Source organism: Felis catus, chromosome B2, assembly GCF_018350175.1.
Source record: "Felis catus isolate Fca126 chromosome B2, F.catus_Fca126_mat1.0, whole genome shotgun sequence".
Lineage (NCBI taxonomy): Eukaryota > Metazoa > Chordata > Mammalia > Carnivora > Felidae > Felis > Felis catus.
The window spans coordinates 34,499,540-34,518,042 of NC_058372.1; the positions used below are offsets into that span (position 1 = coordinate 34,499,540).

The 18,503-nt window shown below is 39.9% G+C and overlaps 1 protein-coding gene across 6 annotated transcripts in view; it reads right to left on the bottom strand.

The window, feature by feature from the left end:
• Positions 1-18,503, bottom strand: part of SLC26A8 (solute carrier family 26 member 8) — an 84,427-nt gene that overhangs the window by 38,936 nt on the left and 26,988 nt on the right. For 3 of the 6 annotated variants that reach the window (XM_045057444.1, XM_045057440.1, XM_045057439.1), the window contains exons 4-7: positions 14,599-14,715; positions 12,733-12,914; positions 5,021-5,185; positions 4,169-4,318 (exon numbers count right to left, since the gene is read on the bottom strand). In XM_045057444.1, coding sequence (XP_044913379.1) covers positions 4,169-4,318; positions 5,021-5,185; positions 12,733-12,914; positions 14,599-14,715 — 614 coding nt within the window. The remainder of the gene's footprint in view (positions 1-4,168; positions 4,319-5,020; positions 5,186-12,732; positions 12,915-14,598; positions 14,716-18,503) is intronic. The other 3 variants (XM_045057443.1, XM_045057442.1, XM_045057441.1) reach the window with 2 other exon arrangements.

The window sequence follows — 18,503 nt, forward strand, 5'->3', positions numbered from 1 at the left end:
ACCCTCCCTCTCCCATTTTCTTCACTGCCAGGGGAAACATGGAGGTCTTTCCCCAGTTCGAAATGATATCTCTAACCCTTGCTCCTTGGCAGAAAATGTTCCCAATCACTTGACTTGACATAAGTATACGGAATGCATTGCAGGCTTTGGTAACCTTTGAGTATAAAGTAGGTCACAAAAAAGTTTAATGTCTCAACTGCAACAATTCTAAGTCTCCACTGACTTTTACTACTGGACCTCAGTTTCCTCCCCCACCTGACTCCACGGTGCATCCTAATTATTTACAGCGTTTCCCAAAGGAATGTCTTAACTGTGGCTCACAAACTAATCTGTCAGCCATAATCAACCACAGCACCCTCTATACTCATTGCCTTTCCTCGTAACTTAACGTTCATTGCCTTTGAGGTTGCTTGAAGGAATGTCACTATGATTCCTGCTGTTGCTGTCTCTCAAGAGAGGGTTGATTTGGGGCACCTGGGTGGCTCAGTCAGTTGAGCATCCGATTCTTGATTTTAGCTCAGGTCATGATCCCAGGGTGGTGGGATCAAGCCCTGCGTTGGGCTCCACACTGAGCGTGGAGCCTGTTTAAAATTCTCAATCTCTCTCTCTCTCTCTCTCCCTCTGACCCCCTCCGCAATCACACTCTAAGATAAAAAAAAAAGAGAGAGAGGGGTTTGATTTGTGACAACATGGATGAACCTGGAGGGTATTATGCTAAATGAAATAAGCCAGACAGAGAAAGACAAATACTGTATGGTATCCCTTATATGTGCAATCTAAAAACAAAAACAGGGCGCTTGGGTGGCTCAGTTGGTTAAGTGTCTGACTTTGGCTCCGGTCATGATCTCACAGTTCGTGAGTTCGAGCCATGTATCGAGCTTGCTGCCTGTCAGTGCAGAGCCAGCTTTGGATCCTCTGTCCCCCTTGCTCTCTGTCCCTCCCCCACTTGGGCTTTCTCAAGAATAAACACACATTTAAAAAATAAATAAGCAAAAACGAAAACAAAACAGCCACACTCATAGAAACAGAAAGTAGAAAAGTGGTTGCCAGGAGCTGTGGGTGGGGGAAATGGGGAAAGTTTGATAAAAGCGTAGAAACATTCAGGTTTAAGATGAATAAGGCCTGAGGATCTAGTGGAAAGTATGGTGACTATAGTTGCTAACATTGCACTGTATAATTGAAATTTGCTAAGAGTAGGGGGGCACCTGAGTGACTCAGTCAGTTAGTTAAACGTTCAGGTCACGATCTCGAGAGGTTCGGGGGTGCGAGCCCCACGTCAAAGTGTGGAGCCTGCTTGGGATTCTCTCTCTCTCTCAAAATAAATAAACTTTAAAAAAACAAATTGGCTAGAGTCGAACGTAAATGTTCTCTCAGCACAGATGCACACACACGCAAGATAAATACGTGAGGTGATGGGAGTGTCCATTAACTAGATGGGTGAATCCTTTCACAATATATATGCACGTGCGATCACCACGATGTACACTTTAAATCTCTTACCACTTTAGATGTCAGTTATACCTCAATAAAGCTGAAATTAGAGAGAGAGAGAGAGAGAGAGAGAGAGAGAGAGAGAGAGAGAGACTGATATCTGCGTCACAGATGCCATCTGCTGGTGACTCCAAAGCCTCAGCTGAGGTACTGGGAATATTTGCTCAAGGGTGCCAGAGCTGAGCTGGGTTCCATGAAAGGAGAGGTTGCCTGTGACCCTGCTCCTCATATTCCATGTGCACATTGTCCCCTGGGCTCTAGGGCACCGTTATTTATGCACAGTGATTGGGAAAGTCTCCTACAAAAGTAGTCTTTCCGTTTCTGGACTTTGTGAATTAATAGCTTTTCAACTATTCCAAGGAAGGAAGAATATGCACGTCTCCAAGCAGTAGACGACAGTTATGAGATAGAGCTTGGTCTCAATTTCCAAAGCAATTCCCATCCTCTTTCAATCATGCAGAGTATAGACCTGGATTATTTAGTACAGAATAGGTTATGCTGTGGTAACATACAAACCATGAGATCTTAGTGTTATTTTTTTGCCCTCACAGAGTGTTGTGGGTCAGTGTCTCTCCAGGGCAACTTCTTTGCAAATAGTGCCTCAGGGATCCAGGCTAATTCCACCTGGGGGACTATATTATTTTAACATACAGTTCTATGATTATCACACCAGGGAAAGAAAGAACATGGGGACTCACACCCCTTCTCCTATGCTTTGGCCCCAAAGTCACATGGTTCTGCCTAACTACGGGGCACCTGGGAAATAGACGGGAATACATGGACGTTTGGTGAACTTTTGGGATCTCTGCAACAGGACACTTCTTAAGGAGGAATTAATTCTCATGGACACCCAAGCACTCAGTGATCCTAATATGAGAAATGCTGACTTTAAAAACCTGAGCTTTATTTATGAAAATGTCTTTATCATTGTAAAAATGTTAGTCATAACTGCAAAAGATTAATTTTATCAGTGGACTTTTTTAAAAGAAAGAAGAGGGGCGCCTGGGTGGCTCAGTCGATTAAGCGTCCAGCTTCAGCTCAGGTCTTGATGTCGCAGTTCATGAGTTCAAGCCCCGCGTCAGGCTCTGTGCTGACAGCTCAGAGCCTGGAGCCTGCTTCGGGTTCTGTGTCTCCCTGTCTCTCTGCCCCTCCCCTGCTCATGCTCTGTCTCTTTCTCTCTCTCAAAAATAAACATTAAAAAAACAATTTAAAAGAAAGAAGAAATATTGCTATTAGATAGTGGTGAGCCCCAGCTCTGCCACTTACTAGTGACACGGACTAGGCAATCCATTTGACATCTCATCTCCCTCAATTTCTCTACTGTAGCATAGTGAGGATTAAAGGAGGCTTAATAACAGAATGATCACAACACTATTAAAATAGAAACAAGGGTGCCTGGGTGGCTTAGTTGGTTGAGCATCTGACTTCAGTTCAGGTCATAATCTTTCCGTACGTGGGTTCAAGCCCTCTGCTGTCAGCATAGGGCTCACTTTGGATCCTCTGTCCCCCTCTCTCTGCCCCTCTCCCCTCTCTCCCTCACTTTGCCTCTCCCCAGCCCGTGCATTCTCTCTCAAAAATAAGTATTTACTTTTTAAAGTGTATTTATTTATTTTGAGAGAGAGAGAACACAAGTAGGGGAGGCACAGAGACAGAGGGAGAGAGGGAGAATCCCAAGCAGGCTCTGCACTGCCAGCACAGAGCCTGATACAGGGCTCGAACTCACGAACCATGAGATCATGACCTGAGCCAAAATCAAGAGTCAGATGCTTAACTGACTGAGCCACCCAGGTGTCCCAATAAACATACATACATACATACATACATACATAAGAAACAAGGGCATGGGCTTGCTCAATCAGCAGAATATGTGACTCTTGATCTCAAGGTTGTGAGTTTGAGCCCCACGCTGGGGATAGAGATTACTTAGAAAATAAAAAAAAGTAAAATAGAAACAAAATTCTACATAGAAGAAGATGGAAATCCACCAACACTGAGCATAAGCCTGTCATATATTTGAAAGAAGGAAACAGTGAATAAGTGGAAACCCCAAATTATTAATTGTAGTTGATTTCGGGAGGTGCAGCCACAGGACTTTCTTTTCTTCTATTTTTTTCTTATGTTTTTCAAAATTGCTAAAATGAGCCTGGATTGCTTTCATAAGGAAAAAAAAAACTACTTATGAAATAGTATGAAAAAGAAGCAATGGAGAAAAATACTTTAAAAATAAGCATGTTTGGGGCACCTGGGTGGCTCAGTCATTAAGCATCCAACTCTTGATTTTGGCTCAGATCATGATCTCATGGTTTGTGGGTTCAAGACCCACACGGGGCATTGCTGTCAGTGTAGAGCCCACTTGGGATTCTCTGTCTCCCTCTCTCTCTGTCCCTCCCCTGCTTTTGCACACACACACGCTCTCTCAAAATAAATAAATCAACTTAAAAAATAAGAAATTTATTGAAAAATAAAAATAAGCATGTTTTACAAATAAAAGCTAGTACTTAAAATTATATTCTGCTTTGTCACAATTTAACATATGTTTTTTAAACATCATTTTTATAGTATCCTCTGATCTCTCCCTTCCTAGGTTGCTTGCTTTTAATTTAAAAAAAAATTTTTTTTAGAAAGTAGGCATTTTAAATGATCTAAACCATGAATTGGGAGCATCAAAAACACCTACCAGAAAAATTTCCATGGGAAACTCGATGGGATACTGATTGAAGGACATTCTGATACATTTGTTGCTTCTCAGGGCTACAACAGCAGTTAGAAATAGTAGGATGCTGGTAGAATTAGCTTTTGGGAGAGTTACACAGTAGTTAACTATGTTCTGAAAGAAAACAAAATTACAGAGGCTTAGAAAGGGGTATGAGAATTGCCTAAATCTAGAAGGTGACACTCCCTCAAGATTAGTTCAAAAAGAAATCCTTAGGCACAAAGGTCGTTATGAGCATTACTAGTACAGTGAAGGGAAATGGGAGGATATACATTTTTATAAGTTGAAAAAGAGATATTAAAATATAATAATGCCCAATAAGGAGAGAATACACTTTATGTGTTTCAGTATAATGGAAAAGGACCCAGGAGTTCTGTTTACAGCCTATTTTTTACTATTTTTTCTAGACCATATATGCTCTTTAGAGTGACTCCTACACCATTCTTTTAAGGGACTACTTAGCCATTTTGTGTTCTTTAGATGTTTTAGAATACATGTCTGTTATGAGGCATGTAATGGGAAGAATTATGATAGATTACAGTATTCTAAAAACCAAAGTTTAATGCAAATCGTGTTTGTTTAAAAGGGCTGGGCAAAATGGTAATGAACTGAGAACATGTTAAATTATAACGGTATATAACATGGTCCAACTGGCATCTGCAATTAATTCAGACTGTAAATCTAGAAGAGCTAAGATTATGTCTAGGACAGCGTTGACTCTGCTCCCTATGCAGCAGTCTCTCCACTCGGGTCCACTTCCTTTTGGAGGCAAGGGGAGGGCACTGGTATCTCTGGGTGAAGGTAGAAATTACTCACATAGAAGAAGGAGATGGGACCAGAGTGGAAGCTAATCACAATCCCGAAGATGCAAGTCAGCTGGGACAGAATAATGTGTAGTGCCGTGGCCGCCAGGTAAGCGCTGATTGCCGCTTCCGGAAGGTAAGTGGCAATGAAGCCGAAACCTAACAAGCCCATTGATAGCTGTAGAAGGTGCAGATGAAAGAAAACCACAGTGAGAGGCAACCCACAATGGCATCAATTAGGCACTCTCCAGGGGGCTTCCAACAAAAAAGTTGAGTTAGGCCCCTTGGATAAACTCTTCTCTCTTTTGCTCATCAACTGATATTGAAGATACAAGGAAGTCCTTGGTGTCGATTCAGCAGCTCTGTACAGGCACTAGACCACACTTCTTTCTTCAGGAGCACTTAAGCTAAAGTTCTGGCCCCAGAATCTAGTGACCTTATCAATGTGACGTTAACAGTGACCAAGTGATCAGAACAAGCTTTTGCCTTTTTAAAGGCCCTTTTGTTGCAAGCTTTGATAGCCCCTTTAAGGAGATGTTAATATCCCAGTGAGGAATGTGGCTTTTCACAAAGGAAAAGACAATTGAAAAAACTCCAGCTCAAACTTCTTGGCCTTCGACTTTTGTCTTTACTAAGAATGATTAAACTGAATTTGTCTTCAGGATTACATATAACATAATCTATTATAATATAGGTATATATGTATAATATATATATTATGTATACATATAGTATGTATGTATATGTATATATGTATATGTGTATATACATATGTAAATATGTATATATGTAATCCTGAAATATATTATATATACATGTATTATAATAGATTATATTATATGTAATCTTGAAGACAAATTTAGTTTCTATAAGTTCAGTGTATATAATAAATGATTTATATGTTATACATGCATATGTACATGTAAAATACTATATTATAGTATATATAGTATATATTATATATAATAAGTTATAAACATATTGTATCATATATTATATATTAAATATAATGTTATAACAAAGTATTTTATATGTACTTATACATATATAATATATAAATTATATATGTGTCTTATATATTTGTATTTCTAAATATATAAAGAATCTAAAAGGTTACACCCCGAACTATTATCAGAAGTTATCTTTAGGGGCGCCTGGGTAGCTCAGTCAGTTAGGCTGGAAACCAACTCTTGGTTTCCACTCAGAACATGATCTCACTATTTGGTGAGTTCAAGCCCCATGTTGGACTCTGCGTTGGCACACAACCTGCTTTGGATTCTCTCTCCCTCTCTCTCTCTCTGCCCCTCCCCCACTCACTGTGTGTCTGTCCTCTCAAAATAAATAAACTTAAAAAAAAAAAAGAAGTTACCTTTGGGGAATGGAATTAAAGGTTGGGGCAATACTTTAAAATTTATGCATTTTTTTTTATTACTTGAGACTTTTGCAATCTACTTTTTTTTTTTTCTTCAAGTAGGCTCCATGCCCAACATGGGGATTGAACTCAAGACCCTAAGATCAAGAGTTGCATGCTCTACTGACTTCGCCAACCAGGCACCCCCATTTTTTATAATAAAAAACAATGAGAAAACTGATGGACAGGGCTGCCTGGGTGGCTCAGTTGGTTAAGCATCCGGCTCTTGATTTTGGCTCAGGTCATGAACTCGTGGTTCGTGAGATCAAGCCTCAAGTCAGGCTCTGCTCTGACCGCGTGGAGCCTGCTTGAGATTCTCTCTCTCTCCCTCTCTCTCTGCTCTGCTTGCATTCGTGCTTTCTCTCTCTCTCAAAATAAATAAATAAACTTAAAAAAAAAAAGGAAAATTGATGGACAGACAGAGGGTGAGCTCCAATTCCCTTAAGAAGGCAGGTTAAGAAAACTTACAGAGCCTAGTGACGAAAATGGGGAAAGATAAACAAGTGTTGAACCTACTACTGTTCGCATTTCGTCTGCCACTGCACTGGGACCTCAGAAAACAAACTTGGAAGAACCAATCTTCTAAGTTTAAAAGCTTTTAGTTTCCAAGCTTTCAGTCAGTTGGACACTGGGTCTCTAGAATCTCTGGTCATTACTGCGCAGTAGGCACCACTACTCTGGTCGGGCCAGTTAGCTTCTTGTCTTTTGTGTGATTTCTGTTTCTGTGCTTGTGCACAGCAATTTTTTTTTTTTCCATTTCTGCCAATCCATGTCCATCATCTCTTTCAAGAGCTCAGGAAAATTCCTCTTCTTCAGGAGATGTGGTGAAAAGAGCATGATTCCTAGGGATAAAGACCTTGGCTTTCAATCCTGGCTCTGCCACTCACTAGCTGTGTGAGCTTGGACAAGTTAACTAAACTCTCTGAGCCTGTTTCCCCATCTATAAAAAGTAAGTAATACTCAACATGCAGTGTTTTGAATGAATTACATTGCATAAGACATGTAAACACTTAGCTCAAATCTGAGACTAGTGACAAATACAAATACATTATCGCTCATTTTTAATACCATTTCTTCCTTCCACCATGTAAGTGGCAAATATCTATAACCATAAAACTCTTTCTTGCTCAGCTGTGATGTAGCATCAGAATCTGTGTTAATATAATTTTCTAGGCAGCCAATGTCAGTCAGTCAGAGTTGGCCTAGGACATGAAACCTATCTGCTATTCTTATAGAAAGCAGGTACTAGGGGCACCGGAGTGGCTCAGTTGGTTGAGTGTCCAACTCCTGATTTCTACTCAGGTCATGATCTCATGGTTCATGGGATCCAGCTGTGAGTCAGGCTCCCTCCTGACAGCATGGAGCCTGCTTGGGGTTCTCTCTCTCTTCTCTCTCTGCCCCTCCCCTAGCTCATATGCATGTACTTTCCCTCTTTCAAAATAAATAAATAAGCATTAAAAAAAAAAAAGCACTAAAGGTTCAGTGAATGAAGAAAAGTCTCAATGTGTGGTTGTTTCCTTCACAGACAACTCCAACCAACTAAAGGTTATTCCTGTACTTTATATTCTTTTGACGCAAAACACTTCACTTTTAGTAATATTAGCTTGAACTTTAAAATTATCTGAAGTGTGGATTCTGGAGGTAGACAACCATCAGTCTAATTCCCAGTTGGGATCTTACTGGCTGTGTGACCTTGGGCAATTCTCTTAACCTCTCTGTACCTTTGTTCCCTTAAAATAGGGTCATAGTAATACCTACCTTCATACAAGGAGTAGTAAGGATCAGATGAGATGATTAATGTAAAGTGTTTTGAACAGTGACTAGCACGTAGCCTTAAATGTTAAACATTATTATCTGGTGCAGATTTCTTTTTTAAATTTAAACTTTTTATTTTAGATAAGTGTAGTTTGACATGCAGTTGTAAGAAACAGTACAGAGAGATCTGGTGTACTCTTTACTCAGTTTGCCCTAATAGTAGCATCTTGCAGAACTACAGTTGATCCTGAATACCACAGAGGTTAGGGGCACCAACCCTCCCCTCAAAACACACAGTTGAAAATCCATGTATAAATTTGATTCCCCAAAAGCTTAACTCTTTTTTAAATTTTTTTATTAAATTAAAAAAAATATTTATTTATTTTTGAAGGAGAGACAGAGCATGAGCAGGGGAGGAGCCGAGAGAGAGGGAGACACAAAATCAGAAGCAGGCTCCAGGCTCTGAGCTGTCAGCACAGAGCCCAATGTGGGGCTTGAACTCATGAGCCATGAGATCATGACCTGAGCTGAAGTTGGACACTCAACTGACTGAGCCACCCAGGTGTCCCTTAACTCCTTTTTAAAAAAGATTTAACTGTAAGTAATCTCTACACCCAACATGGAGCTTGAACTCACAATCCCAAGATCAAGAGTCCTATGTCCCACCTACTGAGCCAGCCAGGCACCCCCCAAAAACATAACCCCTATTAGCCTACTGTTGACTGGAAACCTTACCAATAACATAAATAACTGATAAACACATACTTGGTATGTTATGTGTATTACATACTATATTATTACAATAAAGTAGGCTAGAGAAAAGGAAATGTTAAGAAAATCATAAGGAAGAGAAAATACATTTATAGTACTGCACTATATTTATCTTTTAAAGACTGCATATAAGCAGACCTGTGTGGTTGAAACTCATGGTGTTCAAAGGTCAATGGTAATTGTTTTAAATATTCCTGTCATATACATTTTGAATCACATCAGTGTTGTAATTTCGCCTCAACCATCAAACATAATTTAGAAAGCACAGGAGGACAAGGAAAATCTATCATATTCATCCATATTTTTATTCTTTCCATTGTTCTTTCTTCCTTCCAGTGGTTCCAAGATTCTTTCTTTTATCATTTCCTTTCTGTTTAGAGAACTTTCTTTAGCCTTTCTCTTAGGGTAGGTCTGCTGGTAGCAAATTCTCTTAGTTTTTCTTCATCTGAGAATGTCTTGATTTCCCTTTTATTCTTGAAGGATTTCCCTTTTATTCTTGAAGGATATTTTCACTGGGTATAGGATTTTGGATTGACAGTTCTTTTCTTCAGCAAATGGAAAATATTGTGCAACTTCCTTCTGGACTCTATGGATAAGAAATCTGCTGTCATATGAGTTGTCCACCCCCCTGGCCCATAGGTAAAGTGTTTCTCTCACTGATTTCAAGATTGTTTTCATTGTCTTTAGTTTTCAGAATATTGACTATGATTCGTCTTAGTGTGTATTTCTATGGATTTAGTTTTTGAAAATTGCTCAGCTTTTTGAATCTGTAGGATTATGTCTTTTGCCGAATTTCAGGAGTTTTCAGCTGTTATTTCTTCAAGTAATTCAGCCCCATCTTTTTTCTCCTGTCTTTCTGGGACTCTTGTGATACCAATATTAGGTATATTAGGTATATCCTTATCACCCTACTTGCCTCTGAGGTTTTGTTCATTTCTATTTCCTGTCTACTTTCTCTCGGTTGTTCAGGTTGAATGATTTCTATTGCTCTTTCTTTGAATTCATTCATTCTTTCCTCTGTCTCCTCTATCCTCCTATTGAGTCCATTCTTTCCATTTTGAATTTTGGTTATTGTATTTCTCAGCTCTAAAATTTCCATTTGCTTCTTCACACTTTGTTTATTTGCTGAGAGTTTCTATTTTCTCACTTGTTTCAGGAATGTTCATTATTGCTCACTGAAGCATGTTTAGGATGGCTGCTTTAAAATCTTTGCCAGAGGATTCTAACATCTCTGTCATCATAGTATTGGCATCTTTTCACTCTCTTTTTTCGTTCAAGTTGAGATTTTCCTGGTTCTTGATATGACAAGTAATTTTCAGTTCAATTGTAGACATTTTGGGCACTGTGCTAGAAGATGCTAGATCTTATTTAAATATCCTGTTTTAGCTAGATTATTTTGACAAAGTGCTGGCAGGGGAAGGGGCAGGTGCCATCTTGTTACTGCCTGTAGATGTAGAAGCCCAGGTTCTCCCCTCAGTTTCCACTGACTGCTGAGGCAGTGGGGACTCCTCATTATTGTCAGGCAGGGGTGGGAGTTCTGGCTCCCCACTAGCCCTCTGCTCATATTATCCTGGCTGGAAGAGACAGGAATGTCTTTACTTCTTCCCACTTGGCCTCCATGGACACTGCAGCAGAGAGGGTTGTCCCCTCTATGAGGCCATCTCTGACACCACCCCAGCAAAGGGTGGAAAGAATGTCTCATTACTGCCCAATGGGAGTGCAAGTGTTGACTCCCTATTTGGCCTTCTCTGACAACCCCCAGTTGGGAGTGGGTGGGCACCTTATTACAGGTGGGTAAGAGTGATATGGTCTGGGCTCTTCAGTTGGCCTTTGCTGGTATGAGGGGGCTGATACCACAGTTTTGTTTTGTTTTTTCTTGGTGTTTGTCTGGAGTATAGTAGTTATTATGTAAAATAACTTTTCAGTCTTGCTAGCCTCTTCTTGGTGCTGTGGCTATAAAGAACAGACATCTGTTAGGGCTTTTTTTTTTTTTTTTCTCTTCCTATTTTTCTTTGTCTTCACCTATTAGCATTTTGGGTTTCTGGCTTCTTCAGCACCAAGTCTGAAATATACGAGGCAAAAAGAAAACCCAGGGAATTCATCACTGTGTTGTTCCTTGGGTCCGGTGGTTCTGAGTCAGTTTGCCCTCTTCTCTCCACTTTTCAGAGTGTTCTTATGTTTGCTTTATTAGTATAATGTTCCAAGGTTTTTAGTTGCACTTAGTAGGAGGAATAGGGAAAAGTATATCGATTTCATCTTCCTGGAAATGGAATGTCTCCTCCTTTATTAAAATTTTTTTTAATGTTTATTTATTTTTGAGACAGAGAGAGAGAGAGACAGACGCGAGCAGGGGAGGGGCGGAGAAAGAGGGAGATACAGAATCTGAAGCAGGCTCCAGGCTCTGAGCTGTCAGCACAGAGCCCAACACGGGGCTTGAACTCACGGACTGCGAGATCATGACCTGAGCCGAAGTCAGACGCTCAACCAATTGAGCCACCCAGGTGCCCCAATTAGAAAAAAATTTTTTTAAATGTTTATTTATTTTTGAGGTACTGACTCAAAAACAAATGAGTTTTAATGTTTATTTTTGAGGGTGCTGACTGCCCATTATTTTGTCTTCTCTTACAAGACCGAATTTTTTAACCACAGGAATTATATTTACTTTTTTATTTTTGATCTCTGTCAAAGTACCAAATTCATATTTCTGTGCCCAGTAATTATAACATATTGATGCTTACTATGTGACAGGCTCTGAGCTGAGTGCTTTACATGTATTTTCTCATTTAATCCTAAGAGTCCTGCAAATGTTATTATTTCCATTTTATACACGAGGAAACCAAGGCTCATAAAGGTAAGGTGACTTAGGGAAGTTATATAGCTGGTATCAGGGTCGGAGCCAGCTCACTCTGGTAGCCTGATGTAGGTTCCCAATAAATCCTTACCTAATAAAAGATGGTCTCAGGAGAGATCAGCAAAAATTAGCTAGAGAGAGGACTGATTGGTTGAGAAGAAAGAGAAATAAAGCTAGCATATGTGACTTTAGGTCAATGGATGAAGCTTTAGATGGTAAATTCTCACAGAGAATCAAAGACATGCCAAAAATAAGTTTTGATATTTTAATAAGTCATTGATATTATTGTCCTTTAACTGTGCTTCTGTCATTGAAGAAAAGAACTCCAGGTCTGACTCTAATGCTTACTTAACCCAAGAAATAGTATGTGAGCCTACAAGTGCTATTCTTGTTGAAAAAATACAAAGAATTTAAAAAAAATTTTTTTAATGTTTATTTATTTTTGAGAGAGAGAGAGACAGACAGAGCATGAACAGGGGAGGAGCAGAGAGACAGGGAGACACAGAATCCGAAGCAGGCTCCAGGCTCCAAGCTGTCAGCACAGAGCCTGATGCAGGGCTCAAACCCACAAGCCGCAAGATCATGACCTGAGCTGAAGTCAGACGCTCAACCGACTGAGCCACCCAAGCACCCCAAAAGAATTTTTTTTTAAACGTGAAATCATGAATAGAACTCTAGACCATAGTCCCTGGAACCCTTCTTTAGCTTTATGGAAGGGACTGATGAGACTGTTCAGTATCTCATCCTGAATCAGTGGTGGGTGGAGGAGGAAGAAGTTTCGTCACTGAGGAGAGTGTATCTACACATCCCCTAGGCTTCCCCCAGATAAATCACTAAAGTTCCACATGCATCACAATGGATAACAGGACCAACAAAAGGAAGAGGTCTGTTTGTAGCTCCTTTGTTTATTTCAGGGGTTCAGAGACTCAGATCCTACCTGAATAATCCCAGTCAGAAAAGTTGTGGATGCCACCACACTCAAGGATCTGTTATAGTCCTCAAAGAAGGAGGGCTTAGAAAAGTCATCCTTGATGAAAGCCCCCAGAATCAGGTGGCCACTGTTGAACGGGTACAATCTCAGGACATTGATCATCAGAGCACTCACAAGGAAGTAGGAACCTATGAAAGAAGGTGTTTAGGCAGAAAAGAGAAGTTTAAAACAAAAATTTTTAGTGTTTATTTTTTAAGAGAGAGAGAGAGACTGTGAGCAGGGAAGGGGCAGAGTGAGAGGGAGACACAGAATCCGAAGCAGGCTCCAGGTTCTGAGCTGTCAGCACAGAGCCCAACATGGGGCTTGAACTCATGGACTGCGAGATCATGACTTGAACCTGAGTCGGACCCTCAACCGACTAAGCCACCCAGGCGCCCCACTGAAGTTTTAAATGCAGGTAAACTGACATAGTGGACAGAAGGAAGGTATGGTCTGATGTTGTTTTGCCTCTGATCTCAAGAACTTTTCTCTTTTGAAAGTGGCCACTGAGAAGTAAGAAAGAGCAGAGGAAAGAACTCTGGTTCCACATGCTGTGACCAACTCCTAGCATTTAGATCTTGGTGTCCACATATTACCCTCTCTGCAATGTGGGCATATGGAGTAGGATCAAGGGGAAATTGCATATCAGGCTCAGCCACTTTACCTGGTCTTAGAGACAGTAAAAGTGAGATGGTGGTGAGAGGATCAGAAAACAAAGCTAATCAATAATAATAAGAAGAAAAAAATAACACCTAACACTTACGAAGGATTTACTAGGTGCAAAATGACACTGAGCTTAACCTGTTTCAAACATAATTTCATTTAGTCCTCACATCGACATATGGGAACAAAGGCAAATCTTACCTTTAAACTACCTAACAGAAATAAAACTCTAAGTGCCTTATTATCTGTATTTGGAAATGATTGCAGTGTGCCCCAGGAGCCTGGAAATATGGCAATAAAAGTGTCCTCTCAGTGTCCAAATGTAAAATCAACACATAATGGATTTTAGTAAAGACGTGGGATATTGTCCTTAAAAAAGGCAGGGTAGCACTCTGCATCTAGGACAATGGGATGGTAACCAGCCTGAATATATAAACACATCCGGAGAAAAAGTGTGTCAGTCAAAATGGTCAAGGTTGCCTGGGTGGTCAGTCGTTCAGTGGGGAAGGTCAGGAAAAGGCACTTCACTAAGCAGCTGTTGGCAATGCCCTTCCAACATTATTGGGCGTTTTGTATTTGATTTCTATGCCGGTTTACCTAGGCGAAGAAAATGTGCTGCTTCTATGACCTTCAACCAGTGTGGTGCCTGTAACAATTATTTCTAAATATAAATTAGGAGATGGACTTTTGACTCAGGGAAGGGACCTGCTTATCCTTGGATTTGAATGCTTTGATTACTGTGGCAGCATTTTCTTACTGTAAATTATAAGCTAACACAACTATTAGAAAGTAGGCCATGGACTTTGGTTATTACAGGTCCAGATGAAAGATGGATGCACTCTAGGAATATTGGCAAAATTGCCTCTGAATCTTCCAGGTTGAGGGCAGTCAGATTTCAAACGTGTGGTAATTTCACCAAGGGAAGTACCTCCTGCCACTTAATTCCTTTGGGAAACAGCTCGCTGGCTGATTTGTCTGGAGGTGGCATTAATAATGACACACTGGAAGTGTTCAGTCTCTAAAATCTGAACACTGAAATGGATAGAATGTCCATCTTCTGCCTCCATTTTTTTGTACCTGAAATATAGTTTTAATTTGGGTTCTTGGCAATAAGGAAACGATTAAGACAGAGACTCTATCCACCTCCTGTGGTTCCAGTGCTGAACTCACCAATAGACATTTGATGACACGATCCAAAAATGACATAAATTACTGAAGAACAGAAAGCTGCGTAACAGACATTGAGAGGAGGAATCAGCTGCCTTGCCAGCAAACTAAACGTCAGGGCTGAAAAACAAGATAATTTAAGTAAGAAAAGGTAGGCTGGCTTTTAAAAGCCACCCTGAATAAAAACTGTAAAGAATATTTAAAATAAAAACAATCCAGTATGTAGCTGACAGAGTGTGGGAACAATATTTCTGGATATGCAGCTCTTAATTAGCACCTTTATTATCTCCTTTGATTCCTAGCTTCTACTTCTACTACATGCTTTTTACACCTCAATTCTAAATCAGAGGCTTAAACACCCTTCACTGCAAGGTCTTCATGCTAATCATGGAAAACAGACATCATAACAATAAGACCTCTAATTCCAACAGCTCAGAAGCGGCCCCATTCCACCCCTAGTCTAGTTAGCAGAAGACCCTGGGAATCCTCTAGGACTGGAAATAAAGCTGGAGAGAGAGGCAAGGATCCCACTTAACTGACATGATTCCAATTTGGTATGTGTTGTCTCTCTTCCATATGCCAATCACTCCAGTCTCTTCTTTCAGCTCCTTCTTCTATACTTACTTTCTTTTCTTTTCTTTTTTTAAAGTTTATTTATTTTTCAGAGTGGGGGACGGGTAGAGAGAGAGGGGGACAGAGGAATCGAAGTGGGCTTTGCACTGACAGCAGAGCCTGACATGGAGCTTGAACCCACGAACCACAAGATCATGACCTGAGCCGAAGTTGGACACTTAACCGACTGAGCCACCCAGGTGCCCTTACTTTTTAAGAAGCACCATGAGAATTCGGAAGTTTTGAAGCAAATGGATTAACATGCATGGTGGCATCCTTTGATGTCTCAAGCCCACAGCTCCTGCCCTGAGGGCCTATCTTCAACTTACATCATACTGTGTGCTCATCTGAATTCAGTTATGAGTTTAGTGAGCTGATTCAGTGTCTTGGACAAAACAAGGCTCTGTGTGTGTGTGTGTGTGTGTGTGTGTGTGTGTGTGTGTGTGTGTAGAAGGTCAAACACATACAAAAATAGAGTATAATGAATTCCCATGTACCCATCACCGGCTTCAACAGTGGTCATCTCATGGCCAGTCTTGTCTCCTCTATTCCCTCACTCCTCTCCCACTCCATATTAGTTTGAAGCAAATCCAAGACATCAAATTATGTCATCTGCAGATATTTCAGTATATATCTTTAAAAGAAAACCCTCTTTTTTTTTTTTAAAGTAATCTTTATGCCCAACAAGGAGCTCAAACTCATGACCCTGAGATCAAGAGTCTCATGCTCTTACTGACTGAGCCAGCCAGGTGCCCCAAAAGCAAACCCTCTTTTAATTTAACTACAATACCATCATTATACCTAAGCAATTAATAATAGTCAGTGTTCAAATTTCCCTGTTTATCTCATAAATAGTTGTTGCAGTAGACAGCCCTTAAGATGATTTGCTCATTGGTATTCATGCCTTTGTGTGACCCCTACCCCCTCAGTGTGAGATGGACCTAGTAACTTACATCTAATAAACAGACTACAACAAAAATGGTAGGGTGTCACTTCTGAGAGTAGGTTGCAAGAAGACTGTGGCCTCTGTCTTGGTTGCTCTCTGACTCTCTGTCTCTTTCATCCAGGTCACCAGTTGCCAGACTTGGCTTCAAAGGGGTGTGACCAATGCAATTACACAGGCTCAGAAGGCTCCACACTTGGCTTAATACTCTATGACTATTTTGAAATTCTGAATAATTTTTGAACTAGGGGTTCCGCATGTCGTCGGCCCTGCCAGCTGTCATGATGTGAGGGTACTCAAGCACTGATGGAGAGGCCCCCAAGGTGAGAAGCACATGAGGGAGCCTGAAGGCTGATCCTCCAGCCTCAGTAGAGCCTTGAGATGACTGACAGCTTGACTACAACCACGTGAGAAACCATAAGCCAAAGATATGGTGGGTTTTGGGGTGATCTTTAAAAAAAAGCATTTGCTGGGGCACCTGGGTGGCTCAGCCAGTTAAGTGTCCAACTCCTGATCTCTACTCAGGTCATGATCTCATGGTTCTTGAGATCGAGCCCCATGTCAGGCTCTGTGCTGACAGCATGGAGCCTGCTTGGAATTCTCTCTCTCTCCCTCTCACTCTCTCTGCTCCTGTCCCACTCCTCTCTCTCTCTCTCTCTCTCTGACTCTTTCTCTCAAAATAAATAAACATTTAAAAAAAGCCAAACTGTCTTCCAAATGGCTTTATAATTTACACTCCCACCAGCATTGTGTGACAGTTCCCATCAACTGCATCTGTGTTAGCATATGATACTGTCAGATTTTAAATTTCAGTGTGTATGAGTTAGCATGTAACTCATTTAAATTTCACTTTTCACTACATGGACTGTCAATAATATTGATCAATCTCATTGTGTTGTTTCCTTACAGATATGTGGGAGTATATATATTACAGATTTGAATCCTTTGTTGGGTGTATGTGTAACAAATATCTCTCTGATTCTGTGGTTCGCTTTTCAATCTTTATGTATCTTTGAATGAACAAGACTTTTACTTAATTTATTAATCTTTTCCTTTTAGGTGAGTGCTTCTTATATCTTGTTTAAGAAATTATTTTCTCCTTCAAGATCATGAAGACATCCTCCTCCTAAATATTTCTAAAAAATCTTTATTATTTTACCTTTCACATTTAGGTCTTTAATGTACCAGGAGGAGGTTTTTGTATATGGCGTGGAGTAGAGATCTAAAAATTGTTTTTTCATATAAGTATCAGGTTGTTTCGTATCATTCATCAAAAAATTTATTTCTAGGGGCACCTGGGTGGCTCGGTCAGTTAGGTGCCTGACTCTTGGTTTCAGATCAGGTCATGATTTCATGGTTCATGAGTTCTAGCCCCTCCATCGGCCTCTGCATTGATGTTATTGAGCCTGCTTGAGATTCTCTAAATATATAAATAAATAAATAAATAAATAAATAAATAAATAAATAAATAAATAAATAAATTTAAAAGTATTTTTCTATAGCGACACATCTGATATAAGCTAATATATATGTGTGTGTCTTTTCTGTTCCATTGGTCTAATAGTCTATTTCTGCAATATCACAGCCTTACTATCTTGTAGTAATTAGTTTAGTAATAATTTTGGTGTTAGTAATGGCCTATTTTTATTGTGAAATATAACGCACATACATAAAGTGCATTAAAACAGATGTTGAGCTGAATAAATACTTATAAAACAAACACCTTTGTTATCACCACCCCAGTATTTGATTACAATTCCATCTATCCCCACAAAAGTATTCATTATTTTGATTTTTGTGACAATACTTTCTTTGCTTTTCTTTATAGTTTTACCACTAGTGTACAGATGGAGTTACACTGAATACAATTTTTATTTCTGCTCTTTTGCTCCGTATTATGTATATGAGAGACTTCCATGTTGGGGTGAGTTGCTTGAGACTGCCCATGTTTCTTCTGTGTATTCCAGTATATGCATATATGAGTGTTTGTTTATTCTGTCCACTTTTAATGAACATTATCTTAAATATTATAACTTTATATTAAGTCTTGATAATTGGAGGAGCAAGTCCTCCCATGTTGCTTTTCTCCAAAGAATTTGACCATTCTTGGCTTTTGCATTTACATATACATCTTAGAATCTTCTTAAAATGTTCCATTAAAAAATGGATTTACATTAAAATTATCATGAATCTATAAAACTTATTTTGAGAGAGCTGAGATCTTTAAATATTGAGTCTTCTTTTTTTTATGTTTTATTTTATATTTGAGAAACAGAGACAGACAGAGCGTGAGCAGGGGAGGGGCAGAGAGACTGAGACAGAATCTGAAGCAGGCTCCAGGCTCTGAGCTGTC